Below are 27,069 nucleotides of genomic sequence, written 5' to 3'. Positions count from 1 at the left end.
AAAAAAGTCATTAGAGCAGATCCCTTTCCTACTGAAATGCCAGGTTAGGAAACAGGGCTGGAGTCTCTGATGCATGCAATTCACCCTTGAGGCAGGGGGAAACCTTCTTTTCATTTTCTGACTGCAGTTTCAGTCCCTGGATGGCCTAACCCTTGACACAGCTTACAGAAGCTGGGAAGCTGTTCTGCTTTCTGCTGCAAGCTGCTGCTATAGCCCAGGGTCTAGTAGAGCAGCTCTGTCATGCCTCTATACCATAAGGGATTATCCTGGAAGCACGAGAACCTTTGGCTGCCCTTCTGGGTCACTTTTTTCCCTGCTGTGTCTCAGTAGCGCAGGATAAGCAGAAAAAGGGCAGCAGGCTAGGCTTCTGGGTTTTTTCTCATATGACAAAGTGAGGGTGGATGGGAAGGCTAGAGAGGGTTACTTTGTAAAAATATCACTAAGCCATTAAACTGCATGCTTACTAAAAAGTGAGAACTTTATATTAGCTAAACACCTTGTTTTGTGTGATAGGAGGAAAAGTATTGCTTACATTAAAATTTTATTTTATTCTGAAAGCTGTCAGCAACAAATTTTGAGGTGTGGTTGGGGAATAACATGATCATCTTTTGTATGCAAGGAATGTCACGAGTGATAATCAAAAGGTTCTTACCGTAAAGATCAAGCTTTGAGAGCACTGGAAAGTTAATTCCTGTGTCCCAGCAGCTTGAATCAGAATACCAGAAGTATGTACCTAAATTCTGGAAAATTAGGAGCTTCCTAAGGAGAGTGTGGAGCTATTCTGAGGCAAGAGAAAGTACTAAGCACAGGAGTAGACCCCAGGATACCCATCCTCTCTAGAGTTCATGCACTTCCCTCTAAAAAGCAGCTACATGGAATCCCATCTTGAGGGTGTACATGATCAAGCCTTACTCTTTCACAAGGCAATAGTAGCAGTAACTACCGCTTGCTCAAAAAGGAGATATGGGAGATTCAGATATAAAGGCAGGTGTCCTGAATGTGGTGGTAGGGTATTCTGGGTGCAGAATAACACTGGGGGCTGTGCCACTGTGTGACTGGGAATGTGGAAGTCTGGCCACCGGGAGGAGAATTCAGGCTACTGGAGGTATCACTTCGTGCTGGCTCTGAACTGCTGCAGAGCAGAAGATGGAGCTGCAGATACAAGAGTGCCTACACTTGTTTACATTTGAGAAACATTGCAGTACAAATGCAGACACTGTATGGGTTTAGGCATCTCCCAGGTTGGGTAATTGCTGCCAACATCAGCTTTTTGGATTGCTTTATTGAACTTAGACACTTATGTTCTACCTAAGTAAAATTCCTTTTTAGACTTTGTTTGTTCTTGCCCTAAATCAATTAACTTGCAGCTCCACAGGGTTTGATTTTCTAATCCAACCATGCTTAATCATTGATGTAAACCAAGATATTTTTCTCCCCTCAGACTCTTTTCTAATAGCTTTTTATTTCTTGCCTTCTAAGTGTGTGCTTGAATTCTCTGCATCTATTTATAAGGGCTTCCCCGCTTCCAGAAGTGTTTAATCAAAGAGAAGGCTATCAGCAGGTGGTTAGCACCAAATGTCAGCAGCTACTTCGTTTCTGACATCTTTTGGAAAAAGTATTTCATTAACATGTAAATGATGTTAGTCTTCCTTTCCAAGATCCATTGTCGCACAGTGTAGCACACGGTAAACAGAACTGTGCTACCAAGATTTATGTGGCAACTAAATTTCATAGCAGAACAACAATTGTGAGAGCTAAGCTATCAGATGACAGTCATCACTGCTTCCCAATGATCTTGTGATTATTTCTCTATCCCATGGTGGCAAATCTAACTTCAGGTAGGGCACTTATTTCTGCTTTCTTTTAAACCCTTCCATTTTTCTTCAGCTTATACCAGAATTATCATGGTGCCTTCCACAGCCTATGCCAGGCAGCAACTTTAATGGGTGCTATTATCTTTCTTGAGTATGTCTGGGAAGCGAATTATTCACTTGATACTTGGAGTGGTAATGTCTTGAACTACACAAAGAAAATTGAATCTTCTGGCCTCTCTTGGGAATTTTTGAAAGTGCCAATAATGGTAGTAGGAACTCAACTTTTCCAAGGGCCTTGGAACCCTGTAAGCAGAATCGGATAAACCTATGAGGGTTTGGTTCACCAGAGCACTGGAGTACAGTTCAGTGACTTCACCAGGGCTACAGGGTATGTTTAGAGTTAAGCATATGTTTGGGTGATTTGTTAACCTCAAGTGTGTGATCAAGTGCTTTGCTGACTCAGGGACGAGACATTCCTTACAGCTTGTTGTTTTCCACTTTGCCATCTGGGAAGAGGCAGCTTGACAGCACGTGGGCTGTGTGAGACATTATTGTGTTTCTGGAAGGGTATTAACAGCCTTGAACTTTCCAGGTCCTCTGAACCAGGAATTTTTGTCTCTAAAGATCTAAGTGGGGAAGAACAACCTCAATGTAGTGTTTGAAAGCAAATTGACCATGCCACAGCATTTGCTAGGTTATGAGTCAACCTCTGCCTAATTAAAATAATCTTATGTTTTAGTGGGACTACTAATGATGCAGGTGGAAAGCTTTACAGAACCTGCAGGTTTGGGGGTGTGAAGCTGCCCCTTTTTGGATATTTTAGGAAGCCTCTTTAGCACCTGGACAAGCGTAAGAACCATAATTTACAAACACTTTTAATTTCAGACTCATCTCTTCACTACACCCATTTTATGAACAGGGGGAGCACATCCCTATTTATATGAAATAAATGTTATTACAGGCTGTTAAGACAACTACCCTTATGCTGCAGCCATATAGTACAAAAGAGTGGGTAATACAGACCAGATACTGCATTTGTGGGAGAAGTGCAAGATATCTTGATTCCTCAGTATTCTCCAAATGATTTTAACTTCCCAAAAATATTAGGGGTTCATCTGAAAAATCTCCCATATACTGTCCCATACTCTCCACCCGGTCAGCACACACCCCTCCTTCTCTAATCTGATATGCTTTCAGTCTGCCATGCAACACTCTTGACCTAAACGCCTTTTCTGTACTGTTGCACTGCTTTGCATTTTTGATGAAAGCTTACAGAAGAATAAATGCTTATTGTAACAAAATGCACTTCTCTGTGGAAACACTTCTTTTTTTTATTCTTTTCCAGTGACAAAATGTTCCCAGCCTTTGGATTTGGAGCAAGAATACCCCCAGAATACAAAGTAGGTGCATAAAAAAAAATTTTTTTAGTTTCCTTGGTTTGTGAGGCACAAAACAAGGGAGGATGGTTCAGTGCAGGGCAAGGGTTGTGAGGATCAATTCCTACTGCTTGTTTTCTTTCATCTGTCTTTCTCATCCAGTGATAACCTCACTAAAACTGGAACTCAAGGTTAGACCTAAAATAGCAGTGTTGCACCCAAAATATTTAATGGTATTGGCTAAGCTTTGTTAATGGATGCTGGTCTAGTAAGAGAACAGTCTAGTAGGAGGAGAACTGAATTTTTGAACAACACTTGCTAAGCATATTTTGAAGCTTTTGAGTCCTGGTTTGATAGAACCCATTTTTGGAAGATGTGGTTCAGTGAGTGGCCTAGTGTCTATGCTATATGATGATGAGATTGAACATCTTCCTGAAAATAAAGACCCTAGAAGAGTTTTGCTTTGTGGCAAATTTCTGTGTCACAATGGACACCTTCAGTACCAGGAAGATAAATATAAGCACATGTATCAATGCTAGAGAGAAGTAGTATTTATAAACAAAACAAAATGAGAGTGATCCACGGTGATGGTGCGGTTGTGAGCATAAATATGTAGTCTGGTAGGGCTGGAGTGAAGACAGCAGAGTAAAAGAAGGAGCATCCAACAGAGAAAGGCCTAAGAAGAAATAGGCAGAAATTCAAATCCTGTGTTGCACATGCAGAGGTAGTGTGGGCAGAATAGTAGTTCTGCACCAATAAGTAACCAAAAACTAGCTGGGGATTCTGCAACTCAGATACTATCTGGGAAAGAGCAGCACTGTATTTCTGATCATGCAGACTTCATCCAATATCCCCATGTCCCCTGCTCTGGGTTGTTTCTCAGCTGTGGCTGAGAGGGAGGTGAACACTGGCCAGGTGGCAATAGTTCTGTGCCGAGGATCGTGTGTCACTCAGCATTATGAAGCATGGATCAGCAGATTAAAAAAAAGTACCACTGTGTTCCTCGTGGCTTGTAGGTTTGAGACCTGCATAATAACAGTAGTGATATACTGCAAATTTGATAAGTGTCTTGCAAACGGGTCTCTAAGGTAAGTCAACCTCTGTCTTAACAACATTGGCTTCTAAGCTAAAAAGCACTGCTATAAAAAAGTGAACTGTGCCTGACAAGTGGTTTCACAGTGCTCTGTTCCTGAAAAGTAACACCAGTGTTAATGCTTTCCAAAATCAGAGACAGCTCCCAGAACTTTGATACAGATTTTAATCTAGCAAATGCACACAGAACTTTGTGTCTGTTCCAGCTGCAGCAGCTGACAACCATCTCTGCTATATAAGGGGGAGTGCTTTAGAGAATAACCATACTGGGCAGCCTCCACCACCAGACACATTAGTGATCCACAGTAGCTACTTCTCAAATGTTCATCCCTTTGCCATGGTTATGTGCCTCCCTACCCGTGGCTATACAGCAGTGTTGACTGGGTGAGTTGATCACAACCAGACTGCTCTGGCCTAGTACTGGCCATCACTGACAATGCCATGTACTATTGTGATTGTCCTAAACAAAAGTACCAGCCTGGTGGTGTGCCAGGTGCTGGTTGTTCCACTATCTATGACCATCATTGCATGGGGGAAAACTTACAATTCCTTCAGCTGCAGAGAACCGTACTTACCAAAGGACTGCTTGAAGGAAGATGTTACTGTGCCAGATGAAGCCTTTTCCCTGGTTTGCTGGCAATGGCAGTAAAGCACAATTCACAGTACAGGACTGCTTCTTTCTCAGCCAAAATAATCAGCTGGTGGCATTGATGCCTCAGGACAGATGAGCATAGTAGCAACGTAACAGTTTTGTAGTCCCAAGCAACAGCCTCTTCACCTGATTGTGAGAGCATATCTCAGATGTCAGCTGAAAAACATGTCTTGCCAGAAAGTGATTTCAGGAGGACTTTGTAACCAGAAATTCCTACAATCACCAACACCAATTGATTTTCTGCTTTGGCAGTACTGGTGTTTGGATAATTTCCTGAGAAGTACTCTTAAGCAAGTCAGAGGCTTGCATTGAACTTAATAGCCCATGCATGGATGAAGGGTCTTGCCCAATAGCATGAGCTGCACAGAAGAGTCTGTATGTTACTAACCTCTCAGACAAGAAAATGGATGAGTCAGGACCTTCAGATTTTGAGAAGCTCAGGAAAAGTAAGGGTAAACTTAGGAAGATGGGATGGGGCTACTTGCTTGTAGATTACATGTGTGAGTAAGCAAAAAAAAGGCCCCCCAAAAAACAAAATGAAGATGCAAGTGAGAGCCAGAACAACATCTTTAATATCCACTATGGAAAATTGTGACAGAAAATTGCGAAGGCAAAATGACATGACATCAGCTTACCAATGTAATAAAACTTTGAAGAAGAGAACAACCGTGTTGCTGGGGGACTAGCCCTTCTGTGCAACAGATGGGGACCATAATCAGCGTGGTGTCTATCATGGGCACATCCAGCTGGAACTGGATTAGGAATTAACAGTCATCTGCGCTATTGTTCAGACCATCCCTGCGATACTCTACACAGTCCATACAAGTATCTGTCTTCTTAAAATAAACTGTGTCAGCACTTGGCTTTGGCTGCACTTCTAAATTGAAAGATACACCCTCTAGGAGAGTGAAGAGTCAGCCTCATTGTGATGCATTAATAAGTCAAGACCAATAAACCTGAAAATCCTTCAGTGATTCAGTGGACACTGGTATCATAAAGTTAATTCAGAGCCAACAATGATTAGTGTTTGATGTGCAACATAGCCATGATGCATAGGAAACAGTGAAGAAACTGATATAATTAAAAGTGGCAAAGTCTGTAGAAAAAAGTGCTCCCAACTTGTCTCCCTTAACTTCTTATCTTCTGCTGCAAAAATATGGTAACACTATAGACATCACAGCAACACTGCAGATCTCACGCTATTCAAAGTTTCTTTTGAACCTTCCAGTCAAAGGTGTAACAAGTCATATATATCTTTTGTTTTATTAAAGAACAGTAATGTCATAACTGTAATAATTCACATTTTCAAATTTAGGTTGAACCACAATGAGAAGTTCTAAGTTCTGACCCCATCATGTGGATAAATCAGCTTTTCATTTTAATATAAGGTGCCTGCTTTCAAATCTTCAGTCTTAATGAGATGATCTAACCTGCTCATAGCACATTGGTCTCTGCACACCAGCAGCTGCTCTTTTATTTCTTCCAGAAGACAAGAAGTTGCTAGGGCTGTGGAAGAAATTGCTCCCACTGCCAAGGCTTTCTAAGTAACCATGAGAGCCTCCACGTGACTAAAACTATACAGCTTCCTTAAAGTCTAAGTGAAAGCTGACCAATGTATGCATGGCAATAACACAGTGAGGAAAAGCCATAGGTAAGCAGCCTGATAAAAAGCACACGCAAAGTAGGTGGATCCAGTGGCTCAAGTCTAATTTATGTCATGCTCAGTCACAAACTGTAGAAGAATGAGGCCTGTAACTCACTATTCAGCACGAATGAACAAGTCTCTGGTTAATGATCAATGGCTACATAGGACCAGTGAAAGCTGCTGCTTTCAGGCTGGCCATAAACTCAAATTTTTTTTGCTAATGTTTCCTTGGTGCACCCAAAGCACACAGGAGAAAGCTGTCCATTTGTGGTGTTAGATCAGACCAGTGCCTTGGTATCATACTGTCTTGATCTCCTGCCAATAGCCTGGGAGATGTGTTGAAGGGCAGTATCCGCCTGTCTATTTAGTGAGATTCCAGCATCCTCACATACTTCTACATACTACAAGAAAAGAAATGTTTGCTATGCCAACTATTACTCCCCATGGAAAAATACATGCCCCATTTTACATTAGCACTTCAGAAAAATGTCAGCATCAACCTCTGCAGGCTCTTCATTAATCTCTTGAGGGTCAACCCCTTTAAAAACATCGTTTTATATATGTTTTCTGCAGAATTTCCATTTCAAGAGCACACCGTAATGTTATGCTGACTTTATTTTCCCTCATTTCAGCTCCAAATGAAACACTTCAGCTGTTACCAGAAAAACAGCAGTTTCTTAGTGTTTAAGTAATCTTGTGGGAGTGAAGGAAGCAAGACATGCCATCTATAACGTTCTTCATCAGTCTAGAGATCTTTCATCCAATATTCAGCAATATGATCTTTTTTCCCCATGGCCTGACAAACACATTGCCCTGCTCCTTGATCTAAGTAAACCTCTGAAAGCAATATTCCCAACTTGAGTTTCTAACACATGATACTTGCAGAACATGCTGGTTATTCCACAGCAGTGTCTCCAACCCATCACTTCTTTTTCACAATGAGAAGAAATATCCGAAAAGTCTGATGTGAAGTGAAGAGTTGGCAGATAATATGGACTCAAACACTGCTGCAAAAGGTCACAGTGAAGAGGAGGAAAGAAAGCTGAACCACACGCACTAATTTCTTAGCAGGCAGAGCTCAGAGGAGCTGAAGAACCACACAGCAGCTCAAAACTTACTGCTAAACTGAAAAGAACATTAAAATTGTGTCAGCATCATGACAGCTGTATTGTCAATAATGGAGTGTTCTTTCCTAAAGAATTGCAGGCTGACACCTAAATAGGTACAAAACAACTTGCTGTTTGTTTTAAAACAATCTTGGTTATTTCTGCATTTTTAATGAGAGCTTCATTCATTGCTTATGCTGGGAAGAGCTGCTGGAGAGAACCTTACTGCAATAACAGAAACAGTACAGCATCTTTATGACCCTAACCTGCACTGTCTAGTGCACTGGACAGGTAACGGACTTGGAAAGTGTGGTGGTCTTTGTGATTCCCACACTTTGCAGGAGCTTGTGGGCAAAAATATATGCAAACCTGACAAAAAAGAACCAACACAAGCACATGTAACAGACCAAGGGAAAAAACAGAATTTGTCACCTTGTACACATAACCTGGACTTAGACATGGAAACTGGGCAGCATGCTCAAAAATCAAGTACAAAGGAAAATATATGGCCAAGCTTTGCCAAGCAGAAGTGTCTACAATGTGGTCTTAGCCAGAGACATAAGCTGTCCAGCTCCCAAACTATTTGATTAATGAGCATTCTGAAAATAATAGCTTTTGAGCAATGGCTTTTAAATTTGTTAGTGTCTCAAGCTTTGCAAAATATGCAAGCATTCATATTTAATTTTCAGACTGGCAGTGTCTTAATAGTGTTCAATTTATTCACAGATAAGCGCTCAACATTGTGCATCTCAGCATTTACGCTTGTATGCATCTGTTGTTCACGGATTTTTGACAATCTCTAGATTAGTAAGAAAGTGTTCCTAAACATGGCTGAATTTGTCGGATTGTTTGTCAAGTAGTCCCAGTACCATCACCAGAGAGGTTTCTGGAAATCTGAAGCTATTTGGGACAGGGAGGTTAATTTAAATGAGTTCAACAATCTAGAGAGGGAAAAAGGAGATTACTAATTTTCAGAATTGAGGCATTCAGATTCAACATTTGCAAAAAGACTGAAAAACATGGCTTCTGAGTCAAAGCTTTTTATTTAAAAAATTGAAGTTTCAGAGAAAAAGGGGTTTAAAAATAATTTATCTGGAGTCCTGCAGAGGGAAAAGATTAGTACATAGCCAAGTGGAAGTAAATGTCCTTATTTAGAGTCCTTAAGTGGTGTTTTATACAGCAACCCAGGTAATGCCAGGCCGATCACACGTAATCACCTCTGCACTCCAGAACTTCTCTCTCCTTTCCTTTTATGGATTTATTTTATGGATCTATGTTAAGAGAGAGGAGGAAGGCTGAGCAGAGGGTCAGCTACATGTTTGAAACTTAATCCAGGGTCCGTGACACAATCACGGTTTTGTAAGGACATTCCTTATCATGCGGCTGACTTCCGCCACAGACGATGATCTGCAGTTCTTTGCAAAGTTCTCTGTGCCACGTACTAATGTAAAGCAGTCATTCTGTGTTTGCATGGCTTGACATATTCCAGGATTTCCTGACTGTTAGGAAATGTTTGTCACACAAACCATGCTGGTAGATTATATAAACATACTTGCTTCTGAACAGCCAAGTGTCTTCTTGTTTCCCCCGAGGATTTCCCAGTCTTCAGCATCTTAAGATGTTCACGCTTTTTTCTCCTTTTCCCCATGGGATTATCAGTTCTGGGACTGCATGAGGGATGTGTCATTCAATATCAGAAAGGTGCCATTTAGTGTACCGGCTTTTGGTCCTCTATCACCAGCCTTTCAGTCACAAAAGCCGTTGCATGTTTATTTAAAAAAAAAAAAAAGGAGGGAAGCTCATTACCTTGCACTGTTTTGAAAACAAAAGCACTGAATGTTTGATCCAAACCGCCTTTTAACATGTGTGGGCTTTCCATGGAGTCCTATCAGGTAGTAGCCCAAGTTCAGTAAGGCTTTCAGTACATGTCATGTGCCTGAAGTCTCTGCTGGTTTGGACCATTTTGAATTCCAGCCACCACAGGGGAGAAAGCACAGGGGCAGGTTGAAGCACAGCTGGTTTTACTTACCTGAGTGGGGAATGAGTTCTGAGCATATGGAGACACTCTGCTTTAAAAACAACTGCTGTTGACTTGCCTCGAGTGATGATTTCCTGTTGGTGAACCATCTCTGAGCTGCTCAAAGAACTTCCCTCCTTCACATTATACTTAAATCTTGTTTAAATTGTGATATATTGTTCAGAGAGCATAGGAATCAACCCAATACTTCTGCACATTCATTGTGTTTCCTGTCCTGCCTTCACGATACATTTTAACACTGTTCTTGGTGAGTCAGGTTGACAATGTATGAGGGCGGATAGCAACCATTGCTCAGACAGTATTATTTTTTGGATCATTGTGCTCACTTACTAGACTTGGGCTTTTCTTATTGGCCTGAACCATTGTCTACATTTTTCTTAAATAATAGCCTGGGTGCCATAGCTCTGAACCACATAAATTGTTTGCATGGTGTGATCCTGAAAGAGGTATAGCAACAAAAGCATCCAGCCCATGCTTGCATGTGAGAATAAAATACTGTATTCATAGGTCTGGAAAAGAATTGTGAGACTCCTTTAGCTATAATTTCAAATACATTTGGAATGAAGAAATAAAATCACTGAAGAGGCACAGTGTTGGAAGAATCAGCCTGCAATACATAAACATGCATCACCACCCTTCTTGCTTTTGCGATGCAGTTAGTACAAAATACAGAAAGCCTCAAGGAAGAAGAAAGGCTATTGAACAACAAAAAAATCATCAGTGAGTGAAAACTCACATAACCATTCTTGACAGCTGCAATTACCTTTGGCCTGCAGCTGGTCACGAGACTGGCAGGTACCAGCTGGGCAAAGAGTGCCAAGAGACTTACAGAGCAGACAGACAGAAGGGCTCTGGAGCACCTCTGAAGTGTATCTGACAGCCCCGCTCTTCTGTGCCTGCTCAGCAAGGAACATATATCATGACTTTCTGCATCATCTTCCATGACTGAGTAGGGTAGCCTGAATGGCTCACACAAAACCTTTTGTAAAAGGCAATTAATGCTTGGTGTAGACACTGCAGACTCCTGGCTGGGCTGAGCTGGGTGCAGACTCTTCAGTGAGTTTTTGCATCAGTCCTTTCCCATCATGGTGAAAGTCCTACTTTATTTAACCTCTTAATAAGTAATGGTAGGCATCACTGTGGTGTCAAGGCCAGCATATGATTTGGAAATTCAGTTTCTCTATGAGAAGCTCTCTTTGGCAGTAATTAGCCAACTTATACCACTTTGCTTTTACAGAACCTTCTCTGTAATCACATATTTGATTTATTGGTCCATTAGTCATAGACCAATTTTTGTGCTGTGCTGTGAAGTCATCTAAAATAGCAAATAAAGCAGTGATATCCAGCAAACAAATCTCTTTCTGCAAATAATCCAGGTTCCATTGTACAGGGAGTAAACAGGTTGCTTTCCATACAACTAGAACTGTTGGCACTTCTGAAGGTCCTACAGATATCTATAAAGTCTCAAAGGCATGTAATTGCAGTTAGCTATATAAATGCCTTCATGCATCTGAGATGATATAACTAAATTCAACTTTAAATTATGCAAATTGTCTGCTTAACTCTCAGACATATCCACTTTTTGCAAACCAATATATATCTATTATGTTGTGCATTGCAAGACAAAAGTTGGGCTTCATTCAAGACAACTGAAGACAAAGAGGAGAATTAAGATACTGAGCTTCAGAGCTGAAGAGATTAAAAGGAATCAAGTCTTCTCAGTGATCAAAGAAAGGAGCTAAAATGAATCTGGGAAAAATGCAGGCAAGCACAAACCTTAAAACCAGAAAAAAGCCTCTGAAGGAAGTTTCAGTCCCAACAGATTTGTGCTGTGGATGCAGATCTCTAAGAGACAGACAGACAGAGGAAGCCTGGAACCTGAGACTTACATTGCCTTACATTATTTGTGCATACAGAAGTCCTGTATTATTTTCCCAAGCCACTAAAGATACAATACATTGTTTTACTAGAAAAACAGCAACTTTTTTATATTCACAGTCATTTCTTCTAGAAAATGGCTCTGGTATTTTGTTGCAGAGAGGTTGGGGGGGGCCGGGAGGACAGAAAATGGCATATTCACTACATTTGAGGAAAAACAAGAATCTTCAGGTTTTTTCTTATTTATTTCCCCCCAGCCTAATCCAATTTCTTAAGCAGCTTAGACTCTTTACATTTCTTACGTTATTACTCCACAGTGGGTCTGGGTGACTTCCTTGATCTCTTTGGAGACCAGGTAATCCCGTGGCCTTCAAATGAGGAACTGTTCATGCATGGGAACGCAGGATTCAGAAGGGGGCTGAGCTTCTGCTGTCAGTGCTGTATCAGAACCTGCCTTCTCTCTCCTGCAATCTCAGATGCTGAATTAGGGAGAGCTGGCATTTAAATTTCCTCAGCAATAAATCCCTCTTCTGTGGCTGGCATTGACAGCCCAATCCTGACACCATATTTATGTGATTTCTCATGTACTTTGGTGGTTTTTCTTTGTGCTATTCTTTCTCGGTTTTGTTGTTGTTATTGATAAGTTTGATTCCAGTTTTCTTACTTTGTTTCTGCAGGGAGTTCTAGCTGGGACTGTATTTCATACTAATGGCTGAAAGCTTGAAAGATCTCTGGTTTAACACAGAAAGAAAGAGTGTTTAACCACAAATCCTCTTGGAATAATTTTTCTGACTGCAGCCTTCTCTTCCTTCCATTTGTCTGCAGGTCTCTCATGATTTTGCAATCAATTTCAATGAAGACAACCCAGAATGTGCAGGTAAAACTCACATTAGGACAGATTGCCGTATTTCTGCTCTGTGCTTGTATTTTTTATTGTATCCCCTGAGTACTGTTTAAAGTGTTTTTTTAAAGAAAGCAGCCAGGCGTTTCAAAACCTGACAGACTCCAAGCCATCAGCTTAGCTTTAGAAACCTTAGAAACTGCCACACATTAATTTCCTTAAAAATAGGTCCTTTTGAAAGTATGCCATTTTGGACGTTCAGCACTTGAACTTCTCCAAATCACTAGCATTTCTGAAAACTAAAGCCGTGTTTTCTAGATTCATTCCAGATCTTCAGCTACAGCAACATCCTAGGTTGTGCAGCTAAGAAGGGCAGGGCGTGCAAAAACAGGCTGTGCACCTCTGTGATCACAGACTCCCTCTCTGTAAAGCCAGTTCTTTGGCCAAACCTATATCAACAGTAGCCTGCTGCAAATCAGCCCAGCGATGTCCAGCACCAAAGGGTCAGAGCAGCAGCTGAAGACTGCTCCAATAGAAGGAAGCATACTTTCATGACAGTGAATGCAGCAGGAGGCTGTTTTAACACAGCGTAAGATATTGGTGCGTTCTAGCAACAATCGCTAATCCCCAGTAGTCGGCGGCCAGATTCATGTAGCAGATTTCGCTGTATGTCTTGTATTTGTAAGTGAGGTCTGCAGTGACTGATGCTGTCTTTCTAAAATCTCCTGCCACAATTCACACATTTTGTAAAAGATGAGAATAACAGGCCAATAATCTCTAAACAGTTTAACAAGTAATCCCAGACTAATGCTTTATTTGTGTCTTGGTCAGATGATCATTGCTGTCTAAAACCCACAGGCTGTTATTATTCCTTATCCTTCTGCTACCTTCCAAACACTAAAATGGGTGTTTCAAAATGCTCTTCCTGTTCAAATTTTCTAGCTGCTCCTTTCAGCCCTTCTAAGGCTTATTAGTTCAGGTATGGTCAGCAGAATATGTTCAGGATGAGAATTAAGATGCCAAGAAATGAAGTGAGGAAAAGAAGAGAGGACAAGAATTGAAGGGAAAAAGATATTAAAAGAATTCAGAGTTTACACATCTTAAATGCAGGACCTCTATTTTCGGTTCAGTGGGCATTCCTGCTCTGTTGTTGCATTTAGATTGTTGGACTGCCCCAGCCTCTGCAGTTCGCATGCTTGAAATGTAATTGGGCATAAGTTCTACAGCTGCTTGATGTGTTCACACAGCTTTTTACATTGCTTTTATGGATTTAAAAGAAGCTGAAATTACATGTATGCATCCAGATGTGCCTGTAAGCTTGTGAGCCAGCTTGAAGTTGAGATTTTAGTCACACAGAGAGTGTGGGGTTGAGGTGGGGAAGAAAAACAGACCTCAGAATATTGTCTGGACCGTCATATTACAAAATGTAGTTAGCTTGACTGCTTCTGAACACAGACACATTGGTGTCTACACAGGGCCTGATCTATTTAAAACATCTCAGTTAACACTGGTCAGTACTAGGTTATAACATATTATGCATGAAGTGTTAGAATATAGCTTTGTTTCCCAGTCTAAATGCAGGACATTTCTGACCTTCTGCATACCTCAGGACAAAAAAAAAGCCCTAGCACTCTATGCAAAGAACACATTTGTTTATCACCCTTTGCTGCCTCTTTTGAGTCCAAGGCTAATTCTTTTACCACGCTGATATTGTTATGTAATGATTTGTATTGATTGACTGGTACTTGAAATGGCTGTCTCTGTTTAGTGCCAGCAGCAGGTCAGAATTCAGACAGACAAACCTGCAAGTAAAGAACTTAGTATCCATACCAAATTATGTATGCAAAATAAAGTGTAACAATGGAAATGAGAGGAGATTAGAAAAAAAGGAAGGACCTGCTCTATGAGCTTTGCATTGGCTTATGTCACTTAATATTTGTTATGTATTTAAACTTTATTTAGTTCTTTTCATAAGACTCAGTTATCTGAAAAGTTAACCTATCGCCTAAAAGGAGTTTTAGGGCTAAGAAGACGTAAAAAGATGGTTGCAGCATGAAAGAAGGCCAGTGAAGAAATTCTGCAGTACTCGCACATGCATCTACAAGATATTAAAAGCACTTCTTTGTCCTAAATGATACCATTTAAAATAATGTCCATCTGGATGAAAGCAAGAAATGGAGACAGACCAGAAAACTTGTTATTTAATCATCTGCTGCAGCTTGCTCATCACCTGCCTGTCATGGATGCTTGAATAGTTCCTACCTGTGATGTTTTCTAGATGCTTTCACTGTATTAGGTGACACAGAGAGCAGTAACACTAGCATTTCATGTGGAGGGAGGATGTGAGAGTGAGAGGGAGATAAAGTGCTTAGTGACCACACTATTTCCCCTTGTACTATTGAGCATACTTGCCAGAAAACAAAGGAAGATTGCTGAAAACTATCTTGCTTTAAACCAAGAAACAGAGGTTGGATCTAAAATAAAAAAGTATGTGTCTAATTTGCTTTTGAGGCATGAAATCCCTTTCTCTGTGGAAGTAGTGAGCTTCTGCTGGCACAAGGTAGTGTGAAGCATCATGCTACATTGAATAAGGACTGTGTATTGATATGAAGGTCACTGGAATTCATAAAATACAGATATCCTCACCTTTCCTCCCCTATTATCATGTCCATTATTGAAAATTTTAGTATTTATAGCCTTATATTTAGTATATTTATAATACATTATGTTTATAGTCCTATAATTAGCATTTAGTCTTTATTGTCTGAGGAAGAAAATAAGTGACAACCTCTAATCTGTATGAGTGCTTCTACACCTGCATATATTTTACATGCATCTTAAACCCGTATATATATATGCATACAATGTATTTCATCAGAGATATTGAAAGTGGATTCCATTTAAAAATTTAGATTTGAATAGTGAGGATGAAGGCACATCAGCTCTCCCTACAAAATAAACCACTCACATACCCAGTCGGATTTGAATATATAAGGACAGTAGATATTTCTAAAAGATATTAATCTGACATAGAGAACAAGAAATTATGTTTCTAGAATATGTTTCTTTCTAAGACGAAAGCAACTTTCTGACATGAACCATGCTAAATCTGTGTGGAATGCATATCCCATACTATTTTAATGCATAAGAAAAAAACTGCAGTGTATCTTGTCATCATCTTAGGGAAGATTTATGAGGCATTTATGCAAGATCATTAAGTATATGTAATGAAATCCTTAGCAGGTTTAAAATTGAGAGTTAACAAAAGGTCAGTTTTGCAATATGTAATTTAGTCCCTAGAATCACCAAGGGAAATCTTGTAGCATTACTCTACATTCTAGCCAATCATAGCTATATTTGGAGCATGTTCTTTTGTCTGTGCACACTGCAATGGAAAAATATGTTTATAACTATCTATAAAGAGAGAAGCCTGCATTCTCCGACATTTTTTCATAGGAGGTTCAGATGTACTGTTGTAAAGCAATTGCAACTCCCTGTGATCTGTTAGTAACAGGTCTGCACCCATATATCCCATATATCCTGTAAACATGGTTGAGTAAAACCTCACGAGTGAACTAGTCTCAGTGGAAGCTGAAACTGGCTTAGGATCTTACTGAAGTCATTTCATTCTTCAGCATCCTCTACAGAGCTCTTCAGTCTATCACTTTATTTCCAACTTTAGACCTCTAATCCTTTAGGTCTGGTAAGCTGGGAGTTCTGAATGGAGAGGCTAATGTGCATCACTTCAAGAAATCCTTCTTCTCAATGATTGAAAACACCAATTTCAATTCTGTGATCTGTCAAGTGTGTCAGCGGAAGTCTGTTCTCCCTGGTCTGGCTATATATCCTTAAATGAAAAAGCCAAAAATAGCTAGTTCTCCATCATAACTTCTTGACTAAAGCTCATTTTTCTGTAGACTGCAAAGCATCCTGCTGTTTATTCCAAGATTTCACAGCTTTTGGTCATAGTTGAATTCAACCTGTGAGCAATTATGCAAATCCACCCTGAAAAATTATTTTCTTAGCAGAGGGGAATCAGGTATTTGAAAAGATGTTTGAACTCCTTGACAGCTCTATGTTGTAAGTACAAAGGGCAAATTTGTTGGTAACTACCGTGATAAACAGAAATAAATATTTATCTGAAGAGGAGGAGAGAGAAGCATTGAAGTGTTTTTAATTTATGTTTACCCTTTTAGCATGAATCTTAGCTAGTGATCAGGAAGTGGTCATTTACACCTTGAACTGAAAAGGATGGAAGCTATTGCAAGCTAATACCTGGAAAATAAACATTAAAAACTGCTGGGAAGGAGAAGCATGGTATAATGAACTATATATTACAAATTAGATTCAAGACAGCTAGAGACGGCTTCTTGGAAATTATATGAAGTTGTTAGTCCTTGCTAATCATGTGATATTTTGAATTTATTCATTAAGAACCTGCCTTTTATTTACATTTTAAACAAGCATGATATTGGTGATGCACTCCACATTTATTTGCCTTTTGTGTGGCTTTTCATGCCAGGAATACAAGGTGTTGTGGAGGCTTATCAGAGCTGCCTTCCCAAGCTGCAGTTGTATGGGCCAACAAACATTGCTCCCATCATCCAGAAGGTGGCAAAATCAGCATCAGAGGAAACCAATACCAAGGAGGCCTCGGTAAGGGCATAATGCTGTGTTTGGCTTTTTTCTTGTCTTATAATGGATCTCTTGTAGGCCATCAAAACAAGGCCTTTTCATGTATGTGAATCATGCCTTCACAGTTTTCACTAACTGCCTTCACAGAAAGCAGCTTGAGTCTGTGTCAGCTGGAGCAGTGTATCTAGCCTTTATACCTTTGATAGTCATAACTTTAAACTCTTCCCCCACTGTTCTGTTTCCTGCTTTTAGAGCTGTTTTACCGTAACACACCCAGTTCTTCACTGTGGAAATATAAATGGCACCACTAAGGTTACAAAAATTTAGGGGCCAAGCCCTAAAGTGTTGATCATACAAGATGAGTTCAAATGTTTCCCTACATAGACTACCCAATTCCAAGTCTCTAGGAAAGGCTGTACTAAAACTTTATTGTTCAACTAGCAGATTTTTCCAACCATTCATTTGAAAACTGTAGTGATGCAGTTTTCAATTTGCTATTACTGACATGGAGTATCATGTGCCTTTTAGAAACGGGGAGACAAGTCTGTTAGCCTGCATCTGATATAAAACCCATGACAGATTTCTTGGGCTAAAAGACTTAAGCATAGATCATGTTTTAAATATATGTCTTTGAAATGCATTAGGCATATTTTTATCCTGCCTTCCAGACAGAATGGGAGAAAGGGAGAATGAGAGAATTGGAAAGAATATGTGAGTGAGTAGGCTTGAAATATTTACAAGAGCTGTGCTGTGGGAGTAAAGGATGTAAAAGAGAACTTGTATACTGCAGCAAGAAAAATACCTATGTATAGGAACAGAATAGAGCGGTACATTGGCATGCATCTCATCACCAGGTCTAGAGCTTTCCCTAAGCTTTCTTCACATGCTGAGCCTTTTTTTAAGTCCTATTAAGGCAGCAGTTCCCAAACATTTCTATTCATGAGTCTGGGCTTATGATTGTCGCTCCACTGCTGTTTCCAGGGTCTTGATAGTACCTAGGGTCCTAGTACTAAAATGGGGATTTGCTATGTTTGAATTTCCATACCCACCTAATCCTGAGGTGGCTCACTCTGTTCCCAGTGCTGCCCCTGAACTAGTATGTCATATTGAAAAAGTTGCCTCATTCTTCTAAAACTAAGCTTCCCCTCTTTCTGTTTGAAAAACAAATTAATTTTTAGCACGAGTCTTCAAGGTAAAGTCTTCTCCCTGCATGTTTTGTTTTATTCATGGCAGAAGGTGATGAACAGAACACTTTGAGTTTGTATAGCTGTGTATACACAAACTCTAATGATGTGTTGTTGGTATTGCTCATGCAGAGTGACCAAATTCTATGATTCCATGACCTGTTCATTTTGCCTATTAATGCACGTTTGTTAAATGACTCCAGCTGCCAAACAATTCATAAAGGATCCAAGTGAGAGTCATTCTTCCCCATTAACAAGTGAAGATACGTCATAGCCCATGATCCCAGTTCAGTGGACTTTGGAGTTTTGGGAAAGAAATGACAAGTGCGCAAAATTGCTTGCTCTCCTTTAGAGAATGAGAAAACCTCTCTTCAGGGCTCTGTATGAAGTGTTTGAAGATGGATATATTCTTCCCTGAACATGCCCTTGCTCTCCTCAGGGACTCCATTACTCTGCAGAATGCAGTATACCTGCCATGGTGTGGTGCTTCTCCCACAACCAGCAGTGGGCCACCCTCCAGCTTGCAGACAGCTGCACCCACCCCACTTCCCTGTTAGCAAAGCTCCTCTGCAAAGTGCTGTCATAACCTCCCTGACAGCTCTGCTACAGACTTGTAACGCTTCAATACCCCATTCGTCCCTGCCTCCCACTGGTTCCCAAAGGGGAAAAAAATGTAATAGGAAACTGTCAGCAGAAGTGATTGCGCAGCAGATGGAAAATAGCGCTAGTGAGGACCTCAGGGGTATTCCAGACTTCCCAGCCAAAGTCCTGACTCTCCCAGCCCTAGCAGCTAGAAACCCCCTATTCTACACTGTGCATCCCATGGCTCCCTCCAGCTCCTGGAAATTACCTGAACTACAGCTAAACTCCAGAAGAGGAGAAATTAGTAGCTAAGAAGGTTTGGATAGGAAATGTGTCACTATAAAGGCTCTTCTCTATTTAAAAAAGACCTTGAATGAGTTACCAGAAACACCTTATACCAGGAAAGGGCAAGCAGCTTTGGAAGATTAATTTTTAATAATGATAATGATATAATTTTTCATTTCTTGTCCAACAACTTCAGCAATATTTCATCTTGCTGATTCTGACGGATGGCGTCATCACAGACATGGCTGACACCAGAGAGGCCATTGTCCATGCCTCTCACCTTCCCATGTCGGTCATCATCGTTGGGGTGGGGAATGCTGATTTTAGTGACATGCAGATGCTGGATGGCGATGACGGGATCCTGAGGTCTCCCAAGGGCGAACCTGTGCTTCGAGACATTGTCCAGTTTGTGCCATTTAGGAACTTCAAACATGTAAGCTGACTTTTCCATCCATTCCACAGAAGGGTGAATGTATACAACGTATAGTGAATGGGCCCTGGGGCTGGGCCTAACTTTGGATGGGCATGAAGTGTTTAGTAAACCAGTGGCATTATTGTGTCAGAAATGGAGAAAAGAATTAATACAGAATGAAATGTGCTCCATTAGTGAGATGGTGGGGGGGAAAGAAGTGATGGGGCAGAATCCATGTGCTTCTTGTGGTGCCGGTCCTTACCTTCACTTTCTCCCCGACTTCAGTTTGGTTGCCCTCCCTGACTTATTTTTCCTGGTATCTGTTTTTCATTCTCTTTGCATCTGTCTTATTAGGGCTACTGTATTCTGGTTTCCGTCCTTTCATTTCCATGGGCAGCTGAAATGGCTGTGGATTTGTACTCACAGTGTCCCCCAAGAGGCTGTTTCCTTATTGAAATTTAGGTCCCTATGTTCTCAAAGGCAGGACTATCCACCCACAGCATCCTGGATGCCTCCAAACCCTTTACTCAAATTCTGTACAAGAACAAATGCAAGGAAGCGCTCTTACTAAGAGCTTCCCTGTGCCCTCAGCCAGCTGTTCCTGTCTGAGCCCAGCATGGTGTAGGATACACTCTGTAGGAGAGAAAGGGAGAGACCCAGCATTAAATTGCCAAATTTTAAATAATCCCTTGGCCATGTACTTTTCTCTCCTCAGTCACCTGCCCTACATTGCAGCATCTGCCTCAGAGACTTTTTCAGCAACTGGGTAGAGACTGTTCACCCACAGAAGGAGCTTTCCCACACACAGCCAGATTTTTCAGGGCCCTTTTCCTCCATATGGAGGCATGGATTGGCCACTGTGTTTCTCTGCAATGCTGATCACATCCCTTTTCCTCTGCCTTTCCATCTTTCTCTTCCTTCCTTCCCTTTGTTCCTTCTGCTATATTTAAGTGGTTTTCCAGTCTGTGTTTTTTTGCTCACCCTGGTGTCTAAGAAGGATATCCTTGGTATTCGATTTGAAAATTTCTTTACCCTACAGTGTAACTAACTCATTCTCCTCACAAGATTGCCTTTTCCCATCTGCTCTCATACGCTACTGATCCTTAGATCTGGATTTGTCACACAGAAGTTTTCAACTCTGGGTTGGTTTTGGTCTGCATATATGTTTGCAGTGCTTACATCCCTTCAGTTTTTCTAGGCTTTTTGTTACCACAGGAGATTTGTTTTTTTGTTTTGCTACTTCCAAATGACCTTTGTTTTATTTTCCTCTTCTCAGGAATTGTTCATTTTTCTCACTTCAAAATACAATTTTGCCATGTTTGTCTTAGATCTAGATGCACTTCTTTCACAAACTCTAGTGAGGAGTAAGAGAAACAGACTTGTTCTTCTTTTCCCCTTACATTTATGTAAACCATGGATCCTCATATGATGTAAAACTCACCTTGTGCTATTAGCTCAGTGATACCATACCAAACGACTGCAGATCTGTCACTGAATTGTAGATACATACATTTCTATGTTGATGGTGCCACTCAGTCACCTATTAAGTATCTGCTGGAACAAACTATGAGGACGAGCGGCTCATAGATTGTGATTCTCCTTCATCAGATAATCACAAGTATGTAGTGCTGCACTGTAGTCTATTGTAAAAGTGTCGAGAGGCAAGTTATTTATGGGCTAGTGCTAGACCTACTTTCAGTTTGTTGAAAATACGTTTCTGCGAGGAACTGGCAAAGCCAGCTGCATTTGTTATTTTTAGTTTTATTTTGCGATTTTATAATAAAGTTGAAATCATCCTTGATTGAAGAGATTAACAGAGACAGTTGCAGTTCTGGGCACTGAATATATTGTGCCCCTGGTGTTAAGTTGTGAGTGATTCTATGTGTGATTTTAATTGCTAGCATTGGTCAAATGACAAGCATATATTATTTTTAGCTGTTTTAGATAACTTCCTCAGTACTGGGAGAGGATAGCAATCTTAAAAATTTATTGCTCTTGTTAAATAGTGATATTTTTCTCCCCCCCTTCTCTCAGTAGCAGAGATAATATAGATATAGATAATGCGTTTGCTATATCAGAAAAGACAATATATCTTATGAACTTTATATTTAGTCTGTTTATTGTGATCTTTCACCATTTCAACAAATGTCAGTGTAATGGATGAGTGCCCATAACAATAGCCACTTCTGGTAGAATTTCTTTATCGTCATATCCCAAATAATCTCTCTCTCTGAACAAAGTGACATTTACAGCTATCTTGCTTACTTATCCTCAACACAAACAAAAGACCATGCCTTTTGCATCAACTAGTGAAATAATTTTTCATGGTAGAAACAAGCGTGATGTTTTGAATCAAACTTTTATTCCCCACAGAAAAATGCGATTTAACCCATTTGGGAGATTTTTGCCATATCAGTTCTGATCACACACAAGAATTACCATAAAGCAACATATTACATTTGACAGCTTGAAGTAAAAGATGTATTTAGTTAAAAATCATGTCCCCTTTGTCAATGACTTTGTGTTTAGTTTTGGTATTGAGGATGTTCAGCTATTAAGTAGAAACAAAATTTTAAGGTTCTTTTTAGAAAGACTACAAAATGTTGTATAACGTTTATAGATTTTTCTGATAGATCAAGTATTTATTTATGCCTAAATCCATATTATCCATACTACTGGTGGAAGGAGGGAAGAAAATTCTATTTGTGAGCAATTATTTTTTGTTTTGCTGGAACAGTAAAACAAAATTCATTTGGAGTCAACCCAAACGATATTTTTTTTCATTACTTCAATTCTTAGGACAGCCTGGAACTCAAAATCTCATATCTATCCAAAAAGACCAAAAATAATATATCCCAAAGCAGCTCCTGTGAGAAAACTGAAAGGAGGGAGAAGGAAGTTGTAAAAATAACCTGTAGAGTGAATCCATTTTATGTTTGACTTCAGAGAAGGTTCTGATCCTGCATGGCACTCACACAGGCATTTAACACATTTCAGTTAGTTACAATTATTCACATACCTAAAACCTCTTACCCACTTTAGTGTTTTACTGGCTCAAGATTCAACATAGAAAGAAAGCTTTATTATAGGGTTTTAATCTCCTACATGATGTAGTGTATCGGGAGTACTTCAGTAAAATGTCTTACCTTTCTGACTCTCTCTTTAAGGAATATCTTTGAAGCTATAAAAATAATAATAATAATTGTAGTGATCCTTGGCAAATCCTGTAGTTGCTGTGGCTTGATAAAATCAAGGTAACCATCACTGTTTAAAAAAAATGTCACATTGTATAGTGGGTGACAGGTGCAATTCTCTACAGGGAAACATAACAAACAAAGGGAAAATATTTTCCCTGAACCCAAGTGAATTTCTTCTCTCTATAATTATCACCAGCCCAGCAATGTGTGTGTCCTTCACCTGAAACTGCAGAACAGTGATGCTCACAATCACTGAAATGTAGGTGAAGAAAATCACCTGTCTCAATCACTTCACAGTCATATTTTAAGAGCTGAAAATGTCTGCCTTTAGGATGCGTGAATATATTCACCGTGCACAAATCTGATGCCACAGCTAGATTGTATTTCACTCTGCATTGTATTTAATCATAAAGGCTAACAACTGTGACTTAATAACACATATATTACAAATGAGTGTGGAAAGAACAGCTCTTAACCACTGCAAGGAGGAATGTTTTGAACTGTGTACTGTAATTAAAGATTAAGCATGGTGAAGCTATAGAACCGAATCAACAGTCATTTGTAATATATACCAATTACCATCATAGGGGATTATTTTCCTGCTGCTGGCTGATCTGATTGTTGTGTATTAGCCACCAGTTGAGAACTATTCATCTTGAGGTGTTTATTACTAAGATACTCTTCAAGCATAGCAGTTAAACAATGGAGAAAACATTACAGTAAAATCTTAATGTACCATCTGTGTTAAAACCCCAGCAAAGGTATCCCTAACACAGCACTGCTGAACTGGGGCTGGTTTTTAGCTCAAAGTTACTGGGTCTGATTCTTATTTACACAAATGCTGTTTTGCACCGTCTGGTCTAAAAGTGAGAGTGCTTTACCACCACAAAAGTACGTAAGGTACAGGTCGCCCAAATCGTCAGACAGGAAATCACCTCTAACCCTGGTTTTGGGATGCTCCCTTTTAGAAAGAGCCCCAGGACCAACAGACATCACCAGCATGATGAAACACTGTAAAGCAACAGCTGTCCAGGTTCAGGCTGAAGCACAGAGGCAAGCCAGCTACCCCAGGGCAACTCTGTGTGGGAGTACATGTTGCCTGTGAGCCTGTGGGCACCGTAAATGTGTTAGCTTAAACCTCAGTTGAAAGGCTTTTTACTTCACATGCACGCTGCGCTCAGCTGACCCCTCGAGTGGCGATGATTGAGCTGTGCATCTGAGCCCTGCCAGAGCCTGTTCCAAAATGCTGACCCTTCATTCAGGAAGAATGGATGTCGTGTCAGAACAGAGAGAAGTGGCAACAGGAGGATGATGCAGAGATAAGCGCTGGCCCAATGTTCAGACATGTGAACTACAAGTGCTCCTGCCCAGCATTTTTAAAGATAGAGCAGAGTAAAGTTTCCCAATTGCTAGGGCTTGTGTGTGCAGCGATGGCCCAGGACTCTTCCCCTACTCCCTGTTTTTACCTTCTATGTAGGGTTGTATTTTTGGTAAGATGGCACAGAGGCAGGCTAAGGTATATACAGTTTTGGCACATTGGGAAGATCAAAAAAACAAGTAATTCTCAGTAGCAGCATAGAAATCAACCATTTGCCTGATTGCAAGGGGTATTTTCTGCTGATTTCAATGAAAACAGGTTTAGGCAAGAACAGGGCAACTGTGGAAAACCAAGCATTTCACTTTGAAGAATTAAAATAAATGGGTTCTGTTACAGTGTAACACCTGAGAACAGTTGCTGCGCTGTCATGCAAAGTATGGGCTCTGCTTTGCCAGTTTGCTCCTGCAGAATGTTCCAGGCTTTTTTGCCTGCTCAAATATTTTAGTACAAATGTCACAGTAGGGAAATAGCGGTTCATTTTGTTACTGATCACATATGTAACTCAAAACACAAAAAAATAGTTTTTTATCTAGTTTTGCTAGCATTATCATTGTATTTGTAGTATTGTAACATTTAATACTGGAATTTATAATAGCCATGGGGCTTTCTGAACCCCTGGATTAGCTTGCCTATGAATAGTTTACCATTTACATCCTATGTAAGCCTTATATTAAGACTCTGGAAGGATAAGGATCCCACCCCATGAAATAAGGTAGAGCAATAAACAGTCAATACAACTACTTTGTGACATGGTATTTTTGAAACTGGCTGACAGTATTACAGATGGTGAGGAGGGAAGTGTTCGTTAGTGTGGGAAAAAGTACTTGGTGTGCAGAAGAACTGTGACCCAGCCACCGGCTGAGGAGTTCCTATACATCATCTGAGCTGCAATGTGTGATCCATGTGTGCTCTACTGGAGATAAACACATTAGTTTTAAACCTCTCAAACTGACGTTTAAGCATTTGCATTTTTACTGCATTTTTATGTTTGGCTCAGAGGGAACGTGGTCGGACAGGCTGGCTCCAGGGGGCTTGGAATCAGCTCTACCCTAATACATAGAAACAAGCAAATCCAAAACACAGGGCAGGAGGGTGCTGTTGGGCTGCCTGGGAGAACAGGAGTCCAGTTTTGTCAGCGCTGAGTTGCTGAGCGCAGGGGCTGAGGAAAAACCCTGCAGCACATGCAGGTAACGGTTGCCCACAAAACATCCACAGGCCCCACTGTTTAAAATGAAGCACTGTCAGCGTGTGAAGCAGCAACTGTGTGCTGTCGATGGAGGGCACAGTTTCTCATTGCACTGAGGGGTAGCCCTCCTCCCCTCCTGGCGTGAAAGCCAGTGGCCATCTTTATATCCAACTCTACGTTTCAGGATCATCACTTCTTCGGTCTGGTTGACGCTCACCATTTATACGTTGCAGGAAGAGCTTTAAAGCCTCCACAAAGCCTAGGATTGAAGCTTTCTCATGACCATGGTTTAATTCCAATGAAAACAAAATATTTATTGTTGAATTAAAAACTTTCCCAGCCATTATAACATCATCCCAGATCCTGAAGAGCAGAACGGTGATGAAGGCCTCCCTTTTACAGTGATGTCCATTCATGTTCAACTTGAAGCTCTGCAGGGTTCCTTGCTGAGTACTAACGAATGAAGGCTTTGCAGTGCTTTTCATTGTGGTATGGTGCTCTCCTAGAGCGCAGGGAAGTTCAGTTACCCTGAACTTAAAATAGTCCAAAGGGGCCTGAAAAACATGCAGAACACTTTTGGCTTTAGTGTACTTTCAGGCAGCTACAGCTACAAGCCCAAACTGACTCACAAAATGTGTTTCCAGCAATAGTGCCACTCACTTTGAGTCTTTTTTGCCTTCCATTTCTGTACCGTACTTCCTACCTTGATCTCGTGGCACCAGTGGCTCTAAAACCCATGGCACTTCTAGCAGAGAGACAGGTTAACACTTGTGTTTTCTACCATTTCCTGCAGGCATCCCCAGCTGCTCTAGCAAAAAGTGTTTTGGCTGAAGTTCCAAACCAAGTCGTGGACTATTACAATGGCAAAGGGATAAAACCAAAATGTATGTCAGAGTACGAGTCTTCCAGGACACTAGCTCCATGAACCTGCCTGCACTCTTTTACAAAATTAAAAAAGAAAAATGCTACTGTCTACAACTACTGTACTTAAAAATGAAACAAAAAAATAGCACGTTTTGGTGATTTTTAACTAAAATAACCTTTTTTTTTGCATGTGTAGCCTAAAGGCTTAAATCTGTTAAGCGGTTGTATTGTTGAAAACTTTTTATGAGAAAAAAACTTCCAGAAAAAAAAGTGAACTCTTTACATTACAGCATGTCGCCTTGAAATAAAAAGTTATCTGTATCTGTTTTTTATACAGGTTTGTTGAAATTTTGCTAAATTTCTTATCTTTACACTGTAAAGCATTTTGAAATATTTATTGAGAGTCGATAGCCAAAATGTCTTTGGTTTAATCTGCTATGAACTGAGAGATTTTTCAAAATGGCAGATGCATGAACTTGTATTTTGCATGTTTAAAATAAAAACAACACAGTTTTGCAGTTGTCGTCTTCATTTCTCTGCCACAAGGCTGCCTGCTTTCAACTTCCATATTCCAAGAAAAGGGTAATAAAGTGTTTCAAGAGATACCTGGCCTGATGCATGGGCTTTTCTAATGTTAGCAGTTTATAACATGGGCACCCGACCATGCCCACTCAGGCTGTGGCCTGAGTAGCAATTTTTCAAAAGCCTGACACATCCAGCTGTTATGAAGGGTTCAGACCGTAGCTGTTAACAGATCTGGCATGCAGGGCATGATCCATCAGGAGTGCATGTCTTAAAATATGCCTACTTAATCCAAACAATCTGGCTGGCTTTCGAACGGGTTGTATGTTGGCTACCCAAATTGATAATCTCTTACGTTTGGGAATTCTTGTTTTGTTTCATT

At 40.4% G+C, this 27,069-nt stretch overlaps 1 protein-coding gene across 2 annotated transcripts in view; it reads left to right on the top strand.

Moving 5' to 3' along the window:
* Window positions 1–26,683, top strand: part of CPNE4 (copine 4) — a 236,999-nt gene extending 210,316 nt beyond the window's left edge. For both annotated transcript variants that reach the window (XM_075083384.1, XM_075083383.1), the window contains exons 12-16: window positions 3,160–3,214; window positions 12,427–12,478; window positions 16,965–17,098; window positions 19,325–19,561; window positions 26,095–26,683. In XM_075083384.1, the coding sequence (XP_074939485.1) occupies window positions 3,160–3,214; window positions 12,427–12,478; window positions 16,965–17,098; window positions 19,325–19,561; window positions 26,095–26,226 (610 nt within the window). In that variant the 3' untranslated portion in view covers window positions 26,227–26,683. The remainder of the gene's footprint in view (window positions 1–3,159; window positions 3,215–12,426; window positions 12,479–16,964; window positions 17,099–19,324; window positions 19,562–26,094) is intronic.
* Window positions 26,684–27,069: the final 386 nt, after the last annotated feature.

The sequence above is a fragment of the Phalacrocorax aristotelis genome, chromosome 2, assembly GCF_949628215.1.
Source record: "Phalacrocorax aristotelis chromosome 2, bGulAri2.1, whole genome shotgun sequence".
In the NCBI taxonomy this organism is placed as follows: domain Eukaryota; kingdom Metazoa; phylum Chordata; class Aves; order Suliformes; family Phalacrocoracidae; genus Phalacrocorax; species Phalacrocorax aristotelis.
The sequence above is the reverse complement of the archived record's forward strand: the minus strand, read 5'-3'. Positions and strand labels throughout refer to the sequence as shown.